General features: G+C 47.1%; 1 protein-coding gene across 13 annotated transcripts in view; it reads left to right on the top strand.

Annotated features, from left to right (window-relative positions):
• The window catches only part of CACNA1A (calcium voltage-gated channel subunit alpha1 A), a 1,220,168-nt gene that overhangs the window by 595,688 nt on the left and 599,632 nt on the right, over positions 1-24,848 (top strand). For all 13 annotated transcript variants that reach the window (XM_085600715.1, XM_085600714.1, XM_085600719.1 and 10 more), the window contains 3 exons: positions 6,510-6,645; positions 9,167-9,296; positions 21,269-21,328. In XM_085600715.1, the coding sequence (XP_085456841.1) occupies positions 6,510-6,645; positions 9,167-9,296; positions 21,269-21,328 (326 nt within the window). The remainder of the gene's footprint in view (positions 1-6,509; positions 6,646-9,166; positions 9,297-21,268; positions 21,329-24,848) is intronic.

Here is a 24,848-nt window from a genome sequence, read left to right as displayed (position 1 = left end):
GCTGGACTGTCCCCATGAGGCACAGGGTCAAGACTGATTTGCATATGGCTGGGTCTGAACTGGGGTGGCGAAGTGAGCTAAAGAACGATGATGGATTCAACCCATGTCTGTGACTAGGGGTGAATGTCTGAAAAGTTTCAGCGCTCCGTCCATCATCTCCTTATGTTTGCTTTGTTCGCCCTAAGTTGGCAGGGTATGCCCAGCTGTGGGTCCCTGGCTCACTTTGCCTCTAGATTCAAACTAGCCTTTCTGATGAGAGGTGTTACCCCAAAACCAGTCTCAGGATACTTGTTTCCAGTCCAGGGCAGACCTGGCTTGGTAGTTCAGGCTGGACTGCTCCCATGAGGCACAGGGTCAAGACTGATTTGCACATGGCTGGATCTGAACTGGAGTGGTAAAGTGAGCTAAGAACGATGATGGATTCAACCTAGATCTGTGACTGGGGGTGAGTGTCTGAAAAGTTTAAACGCTCCATTCATCATCTCCTTGTGTTTGCTTCAAAAATGGCAATGGTCATAAAGCAATTGAACATACTGCGGCAACAAATCAACAGAGATTAGGCGCTGCAATACAGACTACCCCTCAAATGAAACCATCATTTTAGTGGTGGATAAAGAAAGAGAATGTCTTCAAAGGCCAACCATTAATCCCAACCAGTCCACAAACATTTGTAACTACAAATGTATCCCTATTGGGATGAGGAGTGCACATTGTGGATATGAGTGTTAGTGGCTTATGGTCCAAAAACCAGTCACAGTGCCACATCAATATTCTGAAACTCAAGGCTGTCAGGTTAACCCTCTAAGCATTTTTTCCTCTTGTACAAAATACAGATGTTATGGTTGGAACGACGTTACTACGGCCACGTATTATATCCGCAAACCAAAGAGAGCAAGATCTCTGCTGTTGTCAAAGGAAGCAAATAACATTTTGGTTTTGGGCAATTAACCACAATGTCATGTGGTCAGCACTGCAGGTCCCGGAAGTGCACAATGATGTGGCTGACGAATGTATCTCGTCATCCCGCAGTCTTTTTCCCCACAGGGAATCACAACGCGGTTGTTACAACGACCGCGTTGTGATTCCGCATACCATTACTCTGCAAGTCGGAACAACGACTTGCGGAGGGAGGGGCGCTGGATGTTGGAATAGTATAATTTACTATTCCAACTCCAGTCTGTGCGGACACTAGGGAAGGTGTTGGACTTTAAATCCAACACCTTCCCCCCTTTCCGCAAGTCGTTGTTCTGACTTGCGGAGTGATGGTATGCGGAATCACAATGCGGTCGTTGTAACGACCGCGTTGTGATTCAGCCTAAGCAGGCAATACTTAGTGGGAGGTAGATGACAAGCAAGTGTTTCTAGTTTTTGAAAGGCGAGGCATCAATTGGAAATGTTTGCAGTTAATCAAAACTAGAAGATTCTCAGGTTTGCAAGCAAATGGGCTTGTCCAGCATCAGAAGGGGAAACGTTCAGTTGGATAAGGAAATTCCAGTACGTGCTCCCTCCAGTTTTTTGGTTAACCAGAGTATAAAGGACGAGCAATGCAAAACAATTCTTGTGGCCCCCAGCGTCATAACACCAACATTCATTCTTAGAGTTATGGGACATGCCCGTGCAGACTCCAATTTGACAAGCCAGATGTCCAACTACTTTCAAGTAGAAAGTGAAGAGGAGAACTTAAGACCCTTCAGTCGCCGGCCTTGCTCATCAAATCCTCACTTGGAAAACAGCTTTTTTGCCGGTCATTACATTGGTTAGAAAACTGAGTGGGCTTCAGGCTCTTTCATGCAAAGAAAAGTTTCTGCATTTTTCCAGAGACAAAATAGCACTGAACACAAACCCAAAACTAATTCCTAAAGTGCCAAAAACGTTTAATTTAATTCAGCATCAAATCCTATTACACAAGCAAAAACAGGGTTGCAATCCTGTGGCATCAAAACGTTGCTTTAAATTCTATCTTCAAAGGCGCAATGGACTTCCATCAAATAGGTCCACATTTGTGGCTTTTTGGCCATCAAATAAGGCCATGCAGATCGGGCTAGAAAAATCTGACAAGGGCTGAGGGTGCTGATACCTCATTAGCAGATCAATCATAATGATGTGAATAAGATGTAAATGGTTTATGTAGAGTTCAATTTTATTGAGTGTCAATGTATATTGCTGTGTCAACATTGTTTTCTGCGGGTTCCCAGGTGGATGACAGGGAATTGTTCAACTGAATCTATGAAAGATATGACGTAGAACAGCAGTTACAGACAAGCATTTTTTTCCTTTTTGGAATCTTTCTAAGACAGTACGCAATTCTTGTATTTACATATTTCTTTCCGTTTACCCGTTTTATTTAATATGGGCTGCAATTAGGTGCTACTTTTTGATAAAAAAGGGTAGCATCTCTCTTTGAGTAATAGTTGGCACAAATCAATGTCTTCATTCACAAATTGTAGCGGAGAATAAAAGATCCTGACAAGAACCAGTATTAACATGTCTCAGCTGAAAGTTAGGGTTGGGTGAAATTCTGTGATTTTTTTTTACATGCATTATATGCATATTTTTTGTTAGAATGACAGCTTTACATGTATTACTATGTTGGCAGTTGTTTGAATGGGAGTACCCCGAAAACTAAAATGTGACCTCTTAAAACCATTCGCTGAACTGAGAGAGCGAAACAAGCAAGCCAATTGCTCACTAAAAACGTTCCCTTCATCCTTCCAACCATTTATCTATCCAGTCACAATTCACCCTCCATCATTTCAGCTATCCTCTTGTATCCATCCACCCACCCATCTATTCCCTCACCTCACTAAAGGACCGAGCTCAAGCTAGCAAAACAAGAGATTTGCTGAGTTTTCAGGGCCCGCTTTTTGTCACCACATTTCAGGGCTGAAGTGGGCGGATCATTTTAAGGGCATGTACACCTTTGGGCTCTCTGATGGAGCAGAGGATCAGTCCGGCTTACTGCCGGGGAGAGCTAACGTTGTCTTTACTCTGAGGAAGTTTCCCAGGGCATTCAGTCTTTATAACATAACAAGGCTTCAGGGCCCGATGGTAGAACTCCTGATCTATTTTGGGATAACATTGACGTCTGGGGGCCAGTTCTGACTCTGGTTTGAAATCCTGCCATGAGGGAGGGAACCCGACTTACATGGCTCTCTGCTACTATTGTCCTGATATTTAAGAAGGGAGACAAGGACAACCCACAGAGCTGCGCCCTATCTCACTCATTGATGCAGTGGTGAAAGTTCTTGGGAGGATACTTCTAGATAGATTGTCATTGTGGACAGATGAGAATGATATATATATATATGTAGAGGTACAATATGGTTTCAAGCCAGGCAAATTGACTACCGATTAATGCCTAAACCTTTACTTAATTATTAATAAGTATACTATTGCCCAGCCTGAATCTCTCCATCTGGCGTTCATGAACCTTACGTTCGCATTCAATAGGGTCAACTGAAAGAAGGTATGGGATCTGCTCCTTTCGATGGGCATGGACCCAGAAATTGTGCACCTCTTATCGTACCTCTGCTGCGGTGAGGTATTCACAGTGGGGAAGCTCACTGAACACTTTGGCACCACAACGGAAGTGCGCCGGAGTTGTATACTTGCGCCTTTTTTGTTTACCCTCCATATTACTGGATTGGAACAAACCTTCCTTTCAGAACAGGCTGACTGCCTCAGGGTAGGAACAAGGTCATTGACGGTTTTGCTGTATGTCAATGATGCAGTGCTTGTGGCTTGCACGAGTGTGGGCCCTCCGTCCTTGTTGGATACGTTTGTCACCTTTATGGACTGGCTGGACCTGGCAGTCAACTTCACAAAAATCGTAGTTTTGGTAGGTGTCCCTCTGTCCACCAGTTCCAAAACCTTCAAGGTCCGAAGTCATACCCTGTCTAAGGTCTCAGCTTTCTGTTACCTGGGGGTGCTATTTGAAGCTAACATGAGTTAGAATCCCCTAGTTGAGGGTAAGATTTGTGATGTGGTCAAGACCACTGGGGCTGTAATTAGCTTTGCACTGAGGTTGAGCTCGTGGTCACCGGGCACCCTAGTCAAGCTTTTTCAGTCTAAGTGCATCTCTAAGGTGTTATATGGCACTGAGGTATGTGGTTACAAAACAGCTGATAAGATTCAACTCGCAGAAAATAAATTTTTAAGACTTATTCTGCGGGTTCCACTAAGTACCCTGGCCTTCTCTGTTCATGAGGAGCTTGGTGTTAGATACATTATCGACCTTGTTGCCCTTGCTGTGTGATCAAGATATGGACCAGGGAGGAATCCCAGCTAAACAGTCTGATTTTGTCAGATTGTCTATCCCTCGATCATATGCATAAAATCCCTTGGATTGCCTATGTGAAGCCAGCTTTTACCAGCATGGGTTGGATGGACATATTCTACAGTCATCACTCTCTGCACCCCCTAGAGTGTAAAAGAGTGAGAGACTTGTTTTTAGAACGTGCCTTATCACAACGTGAAAACAGAGAGCTTGTGAAACCCTTGGTACGGGGGCATCTGTTATTAAAAACTATTCAGGGTATGGTGCCTTTCCCTCCTATCCAATGGGAGGGACGGATTTGTGGTGATACAATTCAGGTTTACCTTGTTACATCATCTTCTAGCCACCTCTAGTGGTTGGTCTCGCCCAAGCACTTTAAGATCCTGTGGCTGCGACAATATATCTCCTCAGGATACACTACATTTTGTGTTGTTGCGTAAATATTTTAGCTTGCTTAGGAAGTGATTCCTCCTCCCTTTTTTGAAAGTTTTGAACTTCTCACAAGCTCATCCGGCGCTTATGTATCTGCATTTGTTGCTGAATGAGCACATTAATTTTATCTATGCCTGATTAACCCTGATGTGGTACATGAGACTATTTAATGCATTCTACTGTTGACACAATCTTATTCCTTTTAACTTTTTAAGCTGGTACATGAATGAATGCCTATTTCTTTGTATTGTTTTTACAAATATGTGTTTTTATGATTGTATGCTCTTTTATGGTTGTATTTATAACTTAATAAAGATTTAAATGATGATATTCCCTCACCTTTCCATCCATCCACCTATCCATCCATTATAGTCTTTATCCATCCACCTTATCACCCACCCCTCCTTTCAGCCTTCTGTCCATCATCCATCCAGCCTTCCATGTGTCTTTTCACTTATCCCTTCACTCATCCTTTGACTCTTCCGTTCATCTTGTACCCTTACCTGTGTGCTTGCTTTCATTCTTCTTTCAATCTATCCTTTTACAATTCTTTGTTTTTACCAATTCCATCTTTTTGCCCTTCCTTTGACTACTCATTCCATCCTTCCTTCTTCCATTCACCTTTCCTCCATTTTGCCCTTCATTCCATCATTCCCAGCTTCCTTGTTTCTCCACTTCTTTCTTCCCCCCTTCTATTTACCCATGCTTCTTCTTTACAACCCATATTGCCTTTCCTTTCTTTCTCCTACTCTTTCTGTTTGCCCCTTCGCAGTCTTTTCCCCCATTTTCATAATTTATCTTCCTCTTTCATTGTACCTGCATCATTTGGCATCACATGGCTTACATCCTCAGCTCTGGCATAGTATTGGCTTACAGTGTTATTTATGAGCATTTGCCTACCAGCAGACAGAAGATGGCCATAGAGAAGTAGTCACCATTTAGTGGGGCCCCGTTATCAACAAATTGCCCCAGTGGCAACATGTAACCCCCGCATTGGTTAATAAAGAGGGTGATTCACGACGCCACTGCCCATTTGCACAACCTGTGCCATCATGCATGAGATGATTGCAAGGTACTTGCTCAGATGGACTGTCTGTCTAGTATCTAAAGTCATGCAGTGAGTGAACTTAGATAGCGCGGGGCATGCGGATGTGACATAGCTATTTCCTAAGTCTCTGTGTGACATAATGTGCTCGAGCCACCTCTCCTGCAAGAGAAAATTCTGAGATCAGCATAAGCTTAGGGAAAACTGAAATTGCACCGACACGATCAGGAGGATGGGTGGGTGAATTCCCAAAGACTTTTGCCTCTTTCTCACGAAAAATGCGCAAAAGAGGCAACACCCACAAGGTGCCCTCTAAATATAGGCTTTTGCTTCAAAATCAAGATTCTCGGAGTACTTATAATATTGCCTACCCCTCATTTTCACCATTTAATACCCAAGAGTCATTTGCCACACCTTTCCCTTGCACGTATTGTGTAACCTACAAAGAAAAGCTATTCAAACTATAACAGCACATACAAGCGCTCGCAAGGAACCAGCCGAATGGCAAGTGCAGCGTAAAGTTGTGCTGAGGCACAGACAGACAAAAGGATAAAATTCTCCTTAAAGAACAATAATTGGAACTTTGCAAAACTCTGCTAGTTTAATAAACTCTTCACAACGAGAAGCAGTTACCTTTGTCATACACATCCTCAATACCCTAAGGTCACTCAAGTCCTAGACACGCCTGTCCAATTAGCTGCCTGCCCTCTTGTTTTTAAAATACCTAGGTTCTCTGTAACGCTGTTTTTATTTCAGTTAATAAAAACGCCAACCCGGACCCTTTGCCCATCAAAGAGGAGGAGAAAAAGGAAGAGGAGGATGAACCCGGAGAGGATGGGCCAAAGCCAATGCCGCCCTACAGCTCCATGTTCATCATGTCCACCACCAACCCGTGAGTCTCTCTCATTCATTGGTTATGTGTGGTGTTTCATTTTTTCTGAGCTAATGTAGGTTTGTGAATGAGTGCATGTGTGTGCTGGCATTTGTTCTTTCCTCATAATGGCAGTATCTCTTTTTTCACTTGTGTCATTGAGGTGTCTCTTCACAATCCATTGTGCTTTGGATGGCCAACCTTGTGAACAAAATGATGAGTGAATTGCATAAACAGTTAATTGTTTAAGGAGCCAACATCTGCCATGTACCAGACTATACAGGTGTTCAGATGTAGATGGCACAATGTACTTCCAAGACAACATTTTGGTGATATGACCTGATACAAAAGATATAAAAAATGTAACTTTGACTTTCAGTATCTTGACTCAGTGTGGTCTTGCAACTGAGTTAAAAAAGTACAAGATTGCTCTGCCGACTTTGAATTATTTTGGTCAAGAGATCAGCCAATAGGGGAGCAAATCAAAAGAAGAACTACTAAGAGCAATCAAGGAAGCTTCTGCTCCTGCTGTCTAAGATGAATTGATGTCTTTTCTTGGCTCGGTAGAATATTATGGAGATTTGTTAGGATTTTTTTTTTAGAAAACTTACATCTTCAGACAGCTAATGAATGTAAGAAAGATTTTTAAGGACTCAAGGACAATTGTGCAACAAATACATTGCAAAAACATTATAAGCACTGATGCCAGTTGTAAGAGATTACGAGCGGTTTTGATGTAAAGGTGCAAGAATGGCAAGGAATGTACCATAGTATTGTTTCAAGGGCATTAACTCCTGCAGAAGAGCGATACTCCGTTATTAAGAAGGAAACTGGTGGTTTTGTGGGGATTTGAGCATTTCCATCAGTTTCTGTGGGAACTTGATGCTTTGGTGCAGTGTGACTACAAACCCTTCACCAAGGTTTTTACAATAGGAGGAATGGTAACAGCTCCTCCCAAGATTGCTTGTTTATCCATGAGACTGATGGTTTATAACTATAAGATCCAGTTTGGTCCTGGAGTGGAAAGTAGAATGGCTAATTGTTTGCGTCCGCTTCCGCTACCACTTAGTGAAATCCCCAGGGATAATTAGGAAGGAGATGTGATAAAAGTACTGTTGCAAGGGAAGAGAGGTTGCAGGCTTACGAGGGCGCTTTGGTGTTGAAGCAAGGGTTGGAATATGTGAGGCGTGGTTGGCCAGTCAAGACAGATGTACAGAGGAAAAGTACTGCATTTTGGGAAGTACTTAACAAACTGTCAGCTAAGAATGGCATGTTATTGTGGAGTGCTAGAGTTATACCTCTATCTGTATTGAAAGAGAAGATCCTTAAACGTTTCATTCAGGGTCATTTAGTTATCATGAAAAGTAAAAAGAGGGTGAAGGAGTTGTACTGGTGGCCAGAAATTTACAAAGATGTGGAACAGATGGTGCAAGAGTGGAATGTGAAGGTGCAGATACCTATTACAAGACTTCAAACCCTCCTTTGTGGTCAGTGAAGTGTTCCAATATGGTTTGGGAAGCAGAGTGGATGTCATCAGCCATTTTCTCAGACAGAATGGTGAAACTAATTATGTATTGGTTGCAGTGGACTAATTCTCAAAATTACCTGAGGTTGCGCGGACACTGAAGGAGTTGTCAATTTGTCAACTCCATGGTGACGGCCACACAGTGCAGGGTTTCACAGAGGGATATCCTAGGTAGACCGTGGAGGCAAGGGGGCCCTTCTGGGGGCCTCCAAATTTGATTTCCGACATCCTTTCTGTGTCAGAAAGGCCAGCACGGAATGGCTGTGGGAAGCCGACATCATAATCCCAACAGAGGAAACGCCATCCATAGGGGATTACGGTGCAGTACCGACCGGCAGGAAGACTCTGGGAGCCGGTCAGAACCAAGTCGGAATGACTGGCTGGTTTACGTTCCGACCACTGACATCTTAATCGGGCATTCGAACTGCAAACCGACCTTGTCAGTCAGAAAACCCCCGACCGCAGTCAGAAAGCTTCCGACTAGCTGTCAGAGGCTTTCCGACTGACATCGTAATTGGCCCCAAAATGTTTCTGCGATTACTCAACTACCAGTGAGGAAGAAAATGCAGGATTTGCTCAGAGATAAAGAGGCCTGGCTAGGGTTCAGATAGGTTTTTAAACTCCCAGCATGCCCCGCCTAAAACATTCTTGTGTGTGTGTCAGGTCAAACTCCTACTTCCTCCCTCCTCTTATGCCTACAATATGGAAACCCCTTACTACAGGGATATTTACATGAAAGGCAAAAGATGGACCCATGGGGAAAGGGTCACCTCAAAGTGCGTCCTCAGCTAAACTTGAGAAGAATTGTACCATGTGAATTCAGCGGAACTCTTGGTGCTGACGAAAGCACACACCTGATGGGTGTGGAGTAGTGAGCGAGTTCTCACTTTTTCACATTGTGTTTCTTTGTATGTGTGCGATTCTGCCATTTGCTCATGTGGTTTCTTTGTTTTCCAGCCTGTCCCTTGCTCATAGGTTTTGTGTGTATGATTCTGATCATCTTTGCATTCATTGTAGGTTCCGTCGCCTCTGCCATTACATTGTGACCCTCCGTTACTTCGAGATGTGTATCCTGATGGTCATCGCCATGAGCAGTATCGCTTTGGCTGCAGAAGACCCAGTGCAGCCTGATGCCACCCGCAACAACGTAAGAGCTTACCTTTCAATTATTGGATCTTCACCAAACTTGAGTAGAGAATGTGTTTACAAAATCCTCTACCTACACTCCTCTTCCCATTTCTGGGGTCTTGGTTTCTTCATTCAATCTGATGTTCTTATATGTTCTTGTCATTTAGGCAAACCATTCCTCATTTTTGTATCCCCTCCCCATGGTTAACACCTGCATCCATAAAAAAAAAATCATGGAAAAGTAGTAACCTGCACCTTATACAGCCTACATCACCAAACATTCTATTTGTCTCCAAACATGAGGCAATCCTAAATTGCCTACAACTACATCCTTCACCGTAGAGCCCTCCACTGCAGAATCACCAGAATTCCTGCATCACAAGACAACCCAAAGCCCAGTCTGCATCTCAAGTACTCTTCACCCACAGTATCATGCATGTCTCCCTGACTGCACCCCAAAAATCTCACTTTCCAAAACTCTCTGCATATTCAGACACTCACATCTCAGGCACCCTGTATCCCCAAATATCATGCATGTTCACTGCTAGGCATGCTACGTCTTTCATGAGCAGTGTGTATGCTCCTCGAAGGCCGCTCTTGGGAGACTCTTCTCTCTTCCTCACTCTCCTAGGGGCCTCATCTCACATCCTCTCCCAGGCTGCTGGTTCCCCACCTGACTGGAGCATTGTGCTATTTCCAGTAGCAGCTTCTTTAGCTCCAAGTCCTCCTGAGGACCCAGCCTGTGATACACCAGGCTCATTACATCGTCGCCCTCCAGAGACCATCTGTCCTGCCTGACTCTCTGCTGCAGCACAGCTCATGTTTTGTTCATGGATAAGGCAGTCAGGGTAGCAGTTACCCAGTTCTGCTGTCCCCTCGGGACAGTGTAGCTGCTGCATAAGTCAGCGAGCTTTGCTGTACCTCAGGGGGTGCTGTGCCTGTGACCCACCTATCTTGTGCACCAGGCAAGGTTAGGAGGCTTCACTTCCTCCCAGGTTGCAGGAACCAGCCCAGCGACGACTTTAGAACTGAGGTGTATGTGAGCGGTGTGTGGCTTCAGCAATGTCCTTGGTTATCACAGTGATGCTTGATGGTACCAGTGATGTCATTTAAATACCCCTCTACAGTAACCTTTTTTTATGATAATGGTGCAATGGCTAAATAATGTGCAACATACCCTCTCTAGAAGATAGTTGCATCAATGTATCCCTCTCCTCTGAATAGAGAGAAACTGCATTCCCCAACTCTCAAAGAAGTTTCATATTTATTTTTAGCATTTAAACGTGGTTTGACCCTTAATTAATAGATCGCCCTGGAAAAGAAATACAAATATAACATAGTGTTTGTCTTATAATATAAAATGTATTTGAAATGAATGTAAACACATTTGCTTTGGTAGCACCATAGTTAACCCCTTCCCTGCTCATGACGGAACCACTCCGTCATGAGCCACGGGCGCCGTGTGCTCATGACGGAGTGGTTCCGTCATGCTGCGGCCGTTGGCGGCCGCTCCGCCCATGCGGCGCTGATTCCCCGCCTGTGCGGGCGATTAGCGGGAGTGGGCGGAGTCGTGACGGAACCACTCCGTCATGAGCACAGCGCGCCCGTGGCTCATGACGGAGTGGTCACGTTACGAGCATGGCGGCGCCGCGCTGCCCCCAAACCCCCCAAGCGCCGCGGCAAAATTCGTGCCGCGGCGAAGGGGTTAAAGAAAGTGCACACCACATAGGGTCATTTCTTCATTTGTCCATCCTCCAAAACAGTGTGATATGGCAACATTGCTCTTCAGACCCAATGCTTTTTTCCTGGACGTCAATAACCAATATGGTGGGCTTGTGGGAAACAAAGGAACAGTGGTGTTCAGGTGATTTGTGGAACTAGTCACCTGCCTAGCAGTATTAGTCCTGGTCGAACGCCCTCTGTCGAGGGGATCACACTGCCTGCTTGGAAGTGGGTACGTTTTGTAAAGAGTACGGCTTTGTTGGTGATGCACAGGCAATTGAAGTTTACTTAGGCATCAGGAGGACCTCACAGAGACCTTGTAGTATGGATAAGAATTGCACTATGCGTGATAGACCTACTACCCACGTTACTGGTGTATTTTGGACGAGTATCACCAAATGGCTGTAAAATTCACTTGAGCCTGGGAATTAGACAAAACAGACCTGGAGTAGGGCCCGGGTGGACATATAGACGTAGGTGGAAAAGAAATGTTGCTTTGTTTGAGCCTGCCATGGTATACAGACCCACACACAGCTACACAAACCCAACCGCCGATACACAAGTCTACACCAGAGCATAGGATCACACAACACCAATATAGAAATTTGCACACCAGAACATATACACACCTTATAAAGCACATAAGCAAACACCAATATTCTGTCTACATAATGATGTCCACTCCCACGCAGATGCACAAACCCACACACAATCCACAGGTTAAAGTGCCCACTCAGTCAGTCAATAAACTTTATTCGGTTTTTGTGTGCAAAACCATAAAAGTTACACAAATACAGTACATAAAAACAATAAATTATTAACGTAATTTAAAAAACAACCTCCGTTACCACACAGTAGAACATCTAAAAACATGTCTAATGAGTAGACTCTACATGTCCATAAAGTGCCTAGATTTCATAGATGCTTTTAGAAACCCTACTATAAAAATAATACAATCATCCTTCAACAATTAAAGGTACATAAGTGCTGGTCTGACTTGATTAAAATTTAATTTCTTTAAAATAGTGCCCACTCACTATAGCACAGTCTGAAACACTATTAAAGACCTAAACACGGATATACTGAATCACACCGACACAACCATAGACTAACGCAGCAATACGCTTACGTACACACCAAAGCATAGATTTGCATGCCAATATACACATTTGCACACCAGGACATACTTGCACTGTAAAGCTCAGACACAAACCTCTACAATGTTACACATGCACACATTGCTTCAATGTGAGCCGCAATTGGCAGGGTAATGTGACAAACTGGCTGAAGTAAGTTAGAAGCGAGCCATGAGCGGGGGAGCAGTGTGTGACGTGCTAGCTCTGCTGAAGCGGGAGTGGGGTCTGACATCAGGGAAGGAGGTGCTCAGCGGAAATAGGTTATGGACGAGTTTGGAAATCAGAGGATTGTATGACGGACAAGCTCTTCTAAAGTAACTAAGCTCGGTCTTGGGCAGCATTGTTTTGGGCTCCAGCACTCTCAAATGATAACACCAATGCCAAATACTTCTTATGATGAGGTAGGAGTAAAACTCAGAGTCGCAAGGGTTGCTCATGCCATAGAAGTGCTGCTAAAGTTAGTTGGGAAACCAGAGGTGTCCAAAGTAGTGGCCGGTGGCTGGTTCCTTGAATGGTTTTGAGAGTAGACATTATCCATGTAAAGCAGTTCCACTTACATTCGTTTTATGTACATTTATATTTTGGGGCGCAGATTTACTGAAAATTGTTATGAGTTTCACATTCTTTTATCTTAGTTGGACACTCTTTTTGCTGGACAGTCTGACACCACTTCGAACTTTGCAAATTTCAGACAGTGGCTGGATTACTCTGACACCGATATCCCGTCTCCTGTATTACAAGTCCTATAGGATATAATGCGCTTGTAATATAGCGCTTCATGTTTGTAGAGGTGGGCGAGCCAACAAATTAACGAGCTGAGCCAATGGTCTGACTCGGATCTTAGAGCCTGTGCACGGGCAAGCTCTGATAACATTTTCTATGTATATCATAGAATAAATATGAAGTAAAATATGATTATGCCTCTTTAAAATTCAAAAAAGAGTATTTCTTCAACATGTGCCACTGAGAAGTACTTATTAAAAGTGATAGTTTTGTACATCTGGTACTCTGAACTCACCTATTTGCAAATGCTTTCATATGTGGTAATGAAGAGAAAAGAGTTTTGGTTAAATAAAATGTTTGCCTAGGATCACACAATTAAATCATGGCAAAGCTGCAATTTATATAGGTTTTCTGGTGTCACTTTGTACAAATCAGCCAGTAAATGGGTATTCATTTGTTTTTCCTTAGGTTAAGGCTTTCCTTTTACCTTAGTGCAGTTTTTACACATAACGAACTTGACCAAAGTTCGAGCGTTCTACTGGAGCCCAGATGCATTACACAAGATCACATGCATTCTTTATAGGCACAGTCTGATGAAATGATTTCCCAGGATCACAGAACGCTGAACTGACAACGAGACTTTAACCTGGTTCCCTAGTTCCACAATTGGCATCTCTGACCATAACGCCACATTCCAGGTAGAGGAGCCGCATGAAAGCTCGGCTCGTTATGGGCTCGAGGTTCCAACAGGACCTCAAGCTGAAGCAGAATCACGCTTCAGGTTCAAGCCTTGCTCGAGCTTTCAGTGGCTCGCCCACTGCTAAAAGTCTGTGATGGAGTAACCTGTCCGCCGAACCCTCAATCAGGCCCTAAATTATTAGATAAAATTGACCTGATCAAGTGTGAAGAGTCTAGGAAACTGAAGCAGTCTTTTATCAACCATTGCAGTTCTAGTATGGAGTACTCTGGGTCCCTAAGGAGGACATGCTTGTGGGGAGCTTGCAGTTGGAAGGAGCTGTGAAGGCACCCTCTCTTCCGTGGTATTTTAAGAGGCGTGCTGGAGTTAAGAACGGATAAACTAGGGGGCAGATCCACTAATCTGAGTACTTCTAAAGTAGACACGAAGGAGCCTTGAAGAGGGAAGTGTGTTTAGGTGCGAGACATTTCCTGCGAGGAAGTTAGGAGGAGTGAGTCCTGTGTTCATCGAGGGGTGCATAAGGCACTATCTGGCATATGCATCAAAAATGCCATTTGCAATTTCTTATTAGCAAAAAATAAGGATTCGCTAATAAGGAATTAAAAAAGCCTATGCATGTAGGAATCGCTAAAAAAATTGCGATTCCTACAAATTCTTAATTGTGACTCGCAAATTGCGAGTCGCAATGAAGGAATGGCTTTCCATTCATTCCTATGGGCCTTCAGGCCCATAGGAATGAATGTGAATTGCAGGCGCAATTTGCGAGTACCCATTAGGTACTCGCAAATTGCGCATGCAATTCCAAGGGTGCAAGGGTGCCAAAAGGACACCCTGTTGCAGCCCTGAAATTGTAATGTGAACCCATGTTGCGCACACACATGCCCCAAGGCCATGTGTGTGTGTAACATGTAACTTTGAAAAAAGTTTTCGCTAATTACCACCAGGTATAATTTTTCGGTAATTAGCGGACCCTAATAGCAAAATCGCTATTTTAAATGGCATCTTGAATTGCATTCAAGGCATCGCAAATTGCGATTCCTTAAATGCAATCACAATTTGCGATTTTTGCATTTGGGATGATGCATCGCAAATGCAAAAATACCGATCGCAAAGGGGCAGATTCTGAGAATCTGCCCGTTTGCGACTGTTTTTTTCCTTGATGCATGTGGGCCTATCTCTCCTGAAGGAGGAGCGAGGCTCGGTTTAGAGTCGTGGAGGCAAGTGCGAGGCTCTAATTCTGCACAAATATGTATGGATGAGGTACTCTAGGCGTCCATTAATCACCTGCTCACTTTTCAGCAGCTTGCTTTGCAGTTTTGCTTCTCTAACTGGGCCGCACACCTCTGGGGAGGGAGGTCGGGGCCTGTGGGACGATTGATTGAAATAACTAGAGCACGGAGTTCAGTGGAAGCTGGGAGCGAGGCTGCAGCAGGCTGTTTTGCCTTCCATCTCTGCAGTGCGCGCTCTCCTTTCTATGGTCTTCACTGTGTGTGTGGAATCGGAGAGTGAGCGAAGAAGCAGGTACGAAAAGGTAGCAGTGGTCACAAGTGTTGTGGGCCACTGCAGACCTTAAAACCGCATTGATAGTCCCTCATCGCCTGAAAGAAGCCTGGTCTCACTGCTCAAGGTCGGGCTGCAGTTCCCTGGGGGTGCACCATTCCCGGTCACCATTGGCTCATTTGTAAAAAAAGAAAGTACCAGGGCCCAACATATTCCTCAGGAAGCCACTTGAGCTCACACCATCCACTTGCCCTGCTAGGTCTGCCTGTCTGTCAAATGCCAGTTCCAGCGATTACTGCTACCCAGAGCGGTCTTAGCTTCGATAGCGACCAGGGCGCAATCAAATAACACCCTTCCTGGACCCACTCCCCCTGCTCTCATCTATCTCCCATAACCTTTTCTAAATTATGTATATGAGATGACTTACTGTCACCCGTGTTCATTGTGCTTCTGCTATCCTACACCTTTTCCGTGTGAATGAGAGAAGCTTGTTCTGCTGTCTGACAATGTCTGCATGAGGAAAGGGGGTGCAAGCGGAAATGCACCCTTCGTCTTGCCGGGTGATGTTTGTGGCAGTGCAGTTGCTTAGTGAGAGTTAAGGAAAGTCTGCCTTTGATCAAATCCGACTCCTCCCTGCTGCTCCACATGTTAAAGGGAGGGAGAGGTGGAGGGCTTCTGAATTAACACTTGAGGTCCCCTCCCTGCTAACCTGAATCACCTATCCAGATGCAAAGTTAGAGGTGAGAGGCCAAAGGCTGGGAGGAGAGGGTGCGAAGGTGAAGTCAGTGGAGGGTGAAGCAAATAGAGGCATAATAACGGGAGGAAACATTTGTACAGCACCTGGAGAGAAAGAACAGGCGCTGGAGGTCTGTAATAAAAAAACTTAAAAAGCAGTTTTCGAGGCAAGGCCCGTGCTCCCCTCTGAAAATTGCAAAAACAACAGTTGATGGACAGAATGCAGAACAATGTCCTACATTCACCCCAGTACAGAGATCTGGGACTAAATCCATCGTTTTTTTGCTCACCATGCCATTCCAGTTTGAACCCAGCTATATGCAAATCAGTCTTGACCCTGTGCCTCATGGGAACAGTCCAGCCGGAACTGCCAAGCCAGGTCCTCCCTGGACTGGAACCAAGCATCCTAGGACCGGTTTAGGGGTTTCACCCCTCTTCAGCCTGGATAGCTTGATTCCAGTGGCATGGAGAACATGGGACTCACGTCTGAGCATACCCGTCCCACTCGGGGTGACAAATGCAAAAACAACAGTTGATGGACAGAATGCAGAACAATGTCATACATTCACCCCAGTACAGAGATCTGGGCCTAAATCCATGTTTTTTTTGCTCACCATGCCATTCCAGCTTGAACCCAGCCATATGCAAATCAGTCTTGACCCTGTGCCTCATGGGAACAGTCCAGCCCGAACTGCCAAGCCAGGTTCTCCCTGGACTGGAACCAAGCATCCTAGGACCGGTTTTGGGGTTTCACCCCTCTTCAGCCAGGATAGCTTGATTCCAGTGGCATGGAGAGCACGGGACTCACGTCTGAGCATACCCGTCCCACTCGGGGTGACAAATGCAAAAACAACAGTTGATGGACAGAATGCAGAACAATGTCATACATTCACCCCAGTACAGAGATCTGGGCCTAAATCCATCGTTTTTTTGCTCACCATGCTATTCCAGTTTGAACCCAGCCATATCCAAATCAGTCTTGACCTTGTGCCTCAAGCTATCCTGGCTGAAGAGGGGTGAAACCCCGAAACCGGTCCTAGGATGCTTGTTTCCGGTCCAGGGAGGACCTGGCTTGGCAGTTCGGGCTGGACTGTTCCCATGAGGCACAGGGTCAAGACTGATTTGCACATGGCCAGGTCTAAACTGGGGTGGCATGGTGAGCAAAAGAATGATGGATTTAACCCAGATCTCTTGACTGGGGGTGAATGTTTTGACCTCCTTCAAAGACCGCCTCGACAACAACGCACACAATAGCAAGGAGCTCTTCAACATCATGAAGGAACTTTCCAACCCCAGCTCCAACACCAACAACATCCCGCCATCGCAAGCCCTGTGCGACTCCCTCGCCATTTTTTTCCACCACAAGATAGCAGACATCCACGACAGCTTCAACACCCAGACAGCCCCAACAGACATCAGCACAGCAGACTCTCCGCACACCATCGACCACGACCCCCTGTTAGCCTGGGCCAACGTGAGCCTCGATGACACCATCAAGACCATGAGCACAATCCACTCCGGCTCCCCGTCAGACCCATTCCTGCACCACATCTTCAACAAAGCCAGCAGCTCCATCGCACCCCATCTGCCCAACGTCATCAATCTCTCCCTTTCAGAGAGCTGGAAGCACGCCGAGATCAACGCCCTACTCAAAACACCCAAGGCGGACCCAAGAGACCTCAAGTACTTCCGGCCCATCTCTCTGCTTCCGTTCTCAGCCAAGGTCATCAAGAAGATCGTCAACAGACAGCTAACCCGATACCTTGAAGAAAACAGAATCCTGGACCCTTCCCAGTCAGGGTTCCGCAGCAACCACAGCACCGAGACTGCCCTCATTGCCGCCACCCACAACATCAGGACCCTGCTGGACAATGGTGAGACCACGGCCTTCATCTGGATCTCTCCGCCGCCTTTGACACCGTTGGCCACCGCACACTATGCGCACGCCTCCACGCCATAGGGATCTGAGATAAGGCTCTGGAATGGACCACCTCCTTCCTCTCCGGCAGAATCCAGAGCGTCCGCCCCCCCCCCCATTCCGATCCGAAGCCTCTGAGATCATCTGCGGCAGACCCCAGGGATCTTCCTTCAGCCCGACACTGTTCAACATCTACATGACCCCGCTCGCACACGTCGCCCGACAGCACGACCTCAACATAGTCTCCTATCCCAACGACACTCAACTGATCCTCTCCCTCACCAAGGACACCATCACCGCCAAATCCAACCTCTACGAAGGAATGAAGGCCGTCGCCGACTGGATGAAGATCAGCCTACTGAAGCTGAACACGGACAAGACAGAGGTCCTCATCCTCGGCTCCAACCCTTCAGCCTGGGATGACTCCTGGTGGCCGATGGCACTGGGGGCAGCCCGACACCCACCGACCACGCACGCAGCCTGGGAATCATCCTCGACTCAACGCTCTCCATGACCAAGCAAATCAACGCCGTCTCCTCCTCCTGCTTCAACACCCTCCGCAAGATCTACAGGTGGATCCCGACAGACACAAGAAGAACAGTCACCCAGGCCCCCGTAAGCAGCATACTCAACTACGGAAGCGCCCTCTACGTGGGAGCCCCGACCAAGCTCATCAAACGACAGCAATGCATCCAAAACGCCTCTGCAAGACTGATCCTCGACGTACCACGCCACAGCCACATCACCCCCCACCTGAGAAATCTACACTGGCTCCCCGTCAACAAGAGAATATCCTTCAAGCTCCTCATCCACGCACACAAGGCACTCCACAAGACCGGCCCAGTCTACCTCAACAGATGACTTTCCTTCTACATCCCCAACCACTAGCTCCGCTGACCTCGCACTCTCCGCCGTCCCTCGCATCCGAAGAACAACCACCGGCAGGAGATCTTTCTCCCCCCTCGCTGCCAAGACATGGAACACCCTCCCATTGAGCCTACGGCAGACCCAAGACCTGCTGACCTTCAGGAGACTACTCGAGACCTGGCTGTTTGACCAGTAGCAACCCCCCCCCCTCCCAGCGCCTTGAGACCCGTGTGGGTATGTAGTGCGCTCTACAAATGATTGATTGATTGATTGATTGATTGATTGAAAGCATGACTGCCCCTAGTAAATGAGAGAACGCTGGCTGTAATGGTCACTGGTTGGATTCTGACCCTTCCTGGCCACTGCTGAAAGCTCAACTCAGCACAGTCACCGAGAGATTTGAACATCCATGACCAGTGATATAATCCTCAGTGTCCTCAGTCGTTGATAGAAACTTGACTCTGCTGCCAGTCACAGCTGAAGGCCTGATGGCCATACTTAGTGGAATAGCATCTGTTACCACACATGCCACAACTATGTGTGGCGTAACAACACAGTCAATACCACAACTGTCCCGTTACCACGAGTTACATTGCAATGCAAGTCACTACAACGACTTGCTTTAGGGAAGCCCTGGACTTTGGAATAGTTAAAATTACTATTCCAACTCCAGTTGGAGTATCAATAGGGAATGTGGTGGACTTAAAATCTAACACCAGTCCAACACCGCATTCCCTAAAGAAAGTCACTGTAATGACTTGTGTTGTAATGGAACTCGTGGTAACTTGTGGTAACATCGCAGTCCTGGTACTGACTGCATTGTAAAGGCACTACAATGTAATGCCTGCATTGTAATAGATGTTTACCACTTAGTCACAGATAAACTTAACAACCCCTGGTCACTTATAGAAGCGTGATTATTCCTGGTCAGTTATACATGTCTGACCATTCCTAGTCACTCAGAGACCTATCTGTCCATGTTCACCGATATACACCAGATCATGCATGATCACTGATGCAGGCACCATCATGGTAGCTATCAGAACTGCGTCCACAACGGCGTTGTTCTGGATTCTTGTCACAAGGTGTCCTGCAGCAAAGATTGCAGCAAATGTAAAGGGAGTGAAGGATCAACCTTATAAATTCCAGCTCTGAGGGAAAGGTAAAGGGAGTTTTTATTGTCTATTAAAAAGATTTGTGCATCGGTCGATGATACTCTTGTAGCTGGCTGGTAAAACTATATGTGCAGGGGTTAATTTGTAAAGGAATACATACCGGAGCCCAAAATGTTGCTCAGGAGCCCTTGGTCTGTTGAGGTTTGCTAAATAGTAAATACCAAAGGTACGTAGTTTTGATTCCACATGCCTCTTCAATCCATCACCAGACACTCCCTGCCCATTTATCTCTCTATCCAGCAGGTTATTTTTCATCCCTGCTTCCTCCCTTTGTCACATTCTTTCCCTCTTTCTCTTCCTCCTTTTTTCCTCCTTGTGTATTTTTCACTTTCTTGATCACGGTCAAAGCCTGCTGAGTATTAATAAGTACCGGTCCTCAAACGGCAGGGCCCCATCTGCAACCACTGGCTCAAATGAAGCCCTGTATATGCGTTTCTTCATCCTGTCATTGTAGTCCAGTTAGTGTAGCAGCTCTCTACTGATATACTAAACAGTAGAATGTAGCTTGATTCTTTCCCCTGCTAATAAATGGACATTGGGGATTACTTTCTTGAAATAAGACATTTGATTATTTTTAGGAGTAAAAGTCTCTTAGCTAGCATTCAGTCACTTTTCTAGGTTTATCTTCAGGACATGACAAATACGTAGACTTTTTATGTTTTTCAAAGTACGCATAGCACATGTTCCTCCTCAGATCCCAAAGACATGTCCCTTGAGTGCTTGAAGCACATATGAAATAATTGGTAATTTGCAATGCATTCATGTGAGATTTCTCACATCAGTATATTGCTGCCATTAAAAATCCTGCCAATGAAGTGCTGCATCCAGGGAGGTGCTGGAACCCCACAATCCCGAAGCAAAAATTGAGGTTACTTTGAAAGCAGTTTATCACTCTAGGCCTGTTTCCTATAGTCTTTAAAAGAGAGTAAGTATGTTTCCGTTTACCAGACTTCTCAAGCATTGGATCTTTTATAGATTCACATACTTCAATTATTCCCCATTGCCAGGCTTGCAATCCACTTAGGATTGCTGCCCCTTTAAAAGATAACAGTTATGGGAAACTGTAGTTACAGAAAAGTAAAATTTTCTACTCCAGCAATGGATCTTTCATTGACTCACATTTGATTATTGCTCACAATAAGATTTGGAATCCTCCATAGCTTCCCAACCGTACAATTGGTCATTCAAGCATGTGAATCTATTACAGATACCAACATTGGAGAACTGTGGTTACATGCAAGTTAATCTTTCTTCCGCTGAAGAAATCTTCTTGCTCTGCCTCCACACTCTCCCAAGCTCCAGCTGATAATGCCTTTACAAGCTGCTCATTCGCTCTGTATGTTCCCGTGTATCTATTTTAAACATTTGTATAGCTCTTTTTTGCTTAGCAGCTAAACCTGCTCTATGTAAGTTATATAATTACATACATATATAAAAATGTGGAAGTGCCCATGGGGCTTCTGTTGGTGCTGATTTGTGGTTCCCACTCACGAAAAACTTTATTTCTTCTGTCCAAAGGTTCTACGGTACTTTGACTACGTATTCACTGGTGTCTTTACCTTCGAGATGGTCATCAAGGTAAGCTGTCTAAAAGCACTGGAGTTTAGAACAGTTAAGTGAAATGAAAAGTAATTAGGTTTAACCTTAGGCCCATTGACAAAGATAAAAGTGAGAGGCAGCGCAGTGGAACCAAACCCCCCCCTCCCCCCACTATCCGTCCTGAAAGCGGTTCTACTAGTTACTCTACTAGTGGAGCCAGTCAGTGGTGAAGGCATGTTCTTCTATATTTGACCGTTCTGTATCATATAGTCATCATTATTTTCACAATAATTTGTCAAATTATTCCAAACTAAAAATAAAATCAGTTTTATTGATTTAGATCTCATCAGAGATATACAATCAGAAATAATTACTTAAAGGACACATAATAGGCATAGCAAAACTCTACATTTGCGTACTGCTAATACATATGTAAAAATGCTTCAAAAAAGTATACTAGTTGTAGTACACATATTCATTTGGGGTGGCTTTGCTAAGTCAATCAAATCATTAACTTTAAACGCACTATATTTAAAACACACAGGTTTTAAAAAACTATTCCTCCCTTCCAGCACAGTCTTACAGGCGCAGACAAACAGTACATGCTTAATATCTTGAATCCCACCCTTGCAAAGATCACATTTTCTGGTCTTGTTTCTTATATTCGACCAACTCTTTTTGAAATTGTTTGATGGTAAAATACCCAACCTTGCTCAAGAAGGGGGGTTGACAGAGTGCACACCGGTTTCCTTTTCATAAACTTTCTTTTCATGAACTTTCACTCCTGTGTTTAAGTCCAATTGCGTGCTGGCCTGGAAACATGGTCTGCCCTAAGCCACGTGAATAAGAGAACATCTCAAGAAGGGGCGAAAAATCACCCCGATGCCAGATGCACTGCATACGTTAAAGCATAACTCTGATGCCAAAAAATCGCGTATTTACATCATTTTTAAAATGATGTAAATACACACATTTTTGGCATCAGAGTTATGCTTTAATGTACGCTGTGCGTCCGGCATCGGGGTGATTTTTCTCCCCTTCTTTAAAATACCCAACCTTAACATAATTATAAATCCCCTAACTCTGTGATCTTGTGAAAACTTCAGATATTCTTGGAGACACCAGGGGGCGCTGGACCAAAATGGCCGCTTAACGGAGCGGCTCCGAGCGCCCGGTCCCTTCCACTTCTAACAGATCCGCTCCCAGACGCCCTGGCCGGGAGCAGAGGGGCGCATTTCACAGCGGAGCAGCCCCGCAGCCTGGGGGCAAACTTTGACGCGCTCCGGTCCTTCCCGGGCGCCGCCAACCGTGACTGAAGCGGGCCCGGGACGTGAACGCGGAGCACCTGGTGCGAGGTCCGGCTGTGAGGGCTGCGGGAGCCCGCGGTGCCCACAAGGTCTCCAGGCCCCGGGCCTCCGGGGGCACGGGGGCAGCAGCTTCTCCATCCACGCCCCCCCCCCTCGTTGCCGGCCGAAGTTCACCGGATCCCTCTTGCCGGTTGGGGCGTGGAGCTGCCTCGGGGGGGCGGCCTGACGCCAGGTGAAGGCCGGTGACTGCGGCGGCATCGGCGCGGACGGCGACACCGTGGAGGCAGTGTGGGGGCTTCTGTGGTAGCTCCAGGTTGGGAGTCGGCGATCCTTGGCTGCCTCCCCCTCCTCCACCCCCCCCCCCCCACTGGATGCAGCCCCTCCTGGATCGCACGTCTGGCTCTGTGTGGCGGCGGCGTGGAGCCTGGGGCCGTCCTGAGTGTCAGGCCGCGATCGGCGGTCGGGGAGCCCTGTTCCCTCATCTCTCCTCCCTCCATCCTCCCCCCCACTGGGCCCGTGGGCCCGCCCTGCAGTGCTGACTCGCTGGTGTGGAGTGAAGAGGTGCGGAGCCCTGCGGGCGGTGACCGCATCGGCTAAGGGCGGAGTGAGGTAGTGGCGTGTCGCTTTGGACCCCGACGAGCCGCGGAGCAGCGGCAGTCCCTGGCGGGGGCTCGGCTGTCATTCCGGGAGGCGACTTGCGGGCCTGAATTTGCCGGCCGCCCGGGTGAGTGGACGCTCTATCTGCCCGTTCCTCCTCCTGCCGCCCTGGCCCTCGGTCCCCCTGGACTTGCTGGGATCCTCTGCGGGGCCCACCAGTGGGCGCGGGTGCCCCCCACGGACTGCCTGAGGCCATCATGGGCAAGGACAGGGCCTCCAAGTCGGCGCCAGCGGCCACCCAAACCAGAATTGACCAATTCACGTCCTCGGGGAGGGGGCCCGGCTTGACGGGGGAGGCGGCCTCGGCCACGGATCTGGCAGCCATCCTGCAGGCCATCCATGCGTCCCGTTCCTCCCTGGAGGGCATGGTGGGTGAGGTCAAGGTGGACGTTGCCCTTCTCCGCCAGGATCTGCGCAATGCTACTGCCCGCATTTCGGAGGCCGAATCACGAATCTCGACAGCGGAGGACGACATCCGTCAACTGCAGGATCAGGTTCGAGAGCTCACCACCCACTCTAAGGAGCTCCACCGCCGGGCCAAGGATGCGGAAAACCGGGCGCGTCGTAGTAACCTCCGCTTGGTGGGATTTCCGGAGGGGGCTGAGTCGGGCCGGGCCGACGACTTCTTGGAGGGCTGGTTCCGATCCTGGATGCCGGCGGACAGCCTCTCGGCCTGGTTTGTTATTGAAAGGGCCCACCGCTCCTTGGCCCCGAGGCCTCTGGGTGCACCCCCCCGCCCCTTCATTCTTAAGATCCTCAACTTCAGGGACAGGGATGCCATTCTCCGCGAGGCCAGGCGTGCCGACTCTCTCCACTTTCAAAATCATAAAATCATGGTCTTTCCGGATTACACTCGGGAGGTACAGGAGCAGCGCCGATCCTATACGGAGGTGAAAACGAGGATGCGATCCCTGGGTCTCCAATACCAGCTACAGTTCCCGGCCCGCCTTCGGGTCATCTTTCAGAACAAGGCCATCTTCTTTGAGACGCCCCGGGCCGCGTGGACCTGGCTGACGGAGGAACATCCGCTGCGTCGCCCTGGAGGGGACTCATCACCGAGTGGTCGCAGGGGACGACTACATCCAGGCCGTCCAGGACCCGCCGTCGGAGGCGCACAGTGCCCCGGGGCCGTGCGGAGGGCGAGGTGGTGGTCACCTGCTCCATGGGACAGCCGCGTCGGGCCTCTGGAGCCTCCCCTGCCTCTTCGGTCGCCCCTTCCAGCCCTGTTGCTGCGGACCGCCGGGCTGGATCCCCGGGGCGGTCGGGCTCTGTGGCCCCGCCCGCTGGACCAGTTGACACCTCGGACCTCTCTTGCAGTCCAGTTATTTGACTCGCTCTTGCTGCAGGTGGTTTATTTGATGGTCGGGGGACTGGGGGTGGTTTACCGGGCTGCCAATGTTGGGACTTGGACTTCTGTGCTCCATTTTAGAGATAGCTCTCGGCCAGGGCGGGGGATTTGGTCACCATCCGGATATTTGGGGGTCCACTAGGTGCTCAAGCCCGAGTGTTTTAGCTTGGTTGTTGTTCTTTACAGTTAGGGCGACAGATGCTTCCGTTCTCGAAGTATAGGGTGGGGGGTGGGGGGTTGGGGTGGT

This window comes from Triturus cristatus, chromosome 4_2, assembly GCF_964204655.1.
Source record: "Triturus cristatus chromosome 4_2, aTriCri1.1, whole genome shotgun sequence".
Lineage (NCBI taxonomy): Eukaryota > Metazoa > Chordata > Amphibia > Caudata > Salamandridae > Triturus > Triturus cristatus.
The sequence above is the reverse complement of the archived record's forward strand: the minus strand, read 5'-3'. Positions and strand labels throughout refer to the sequence as shown.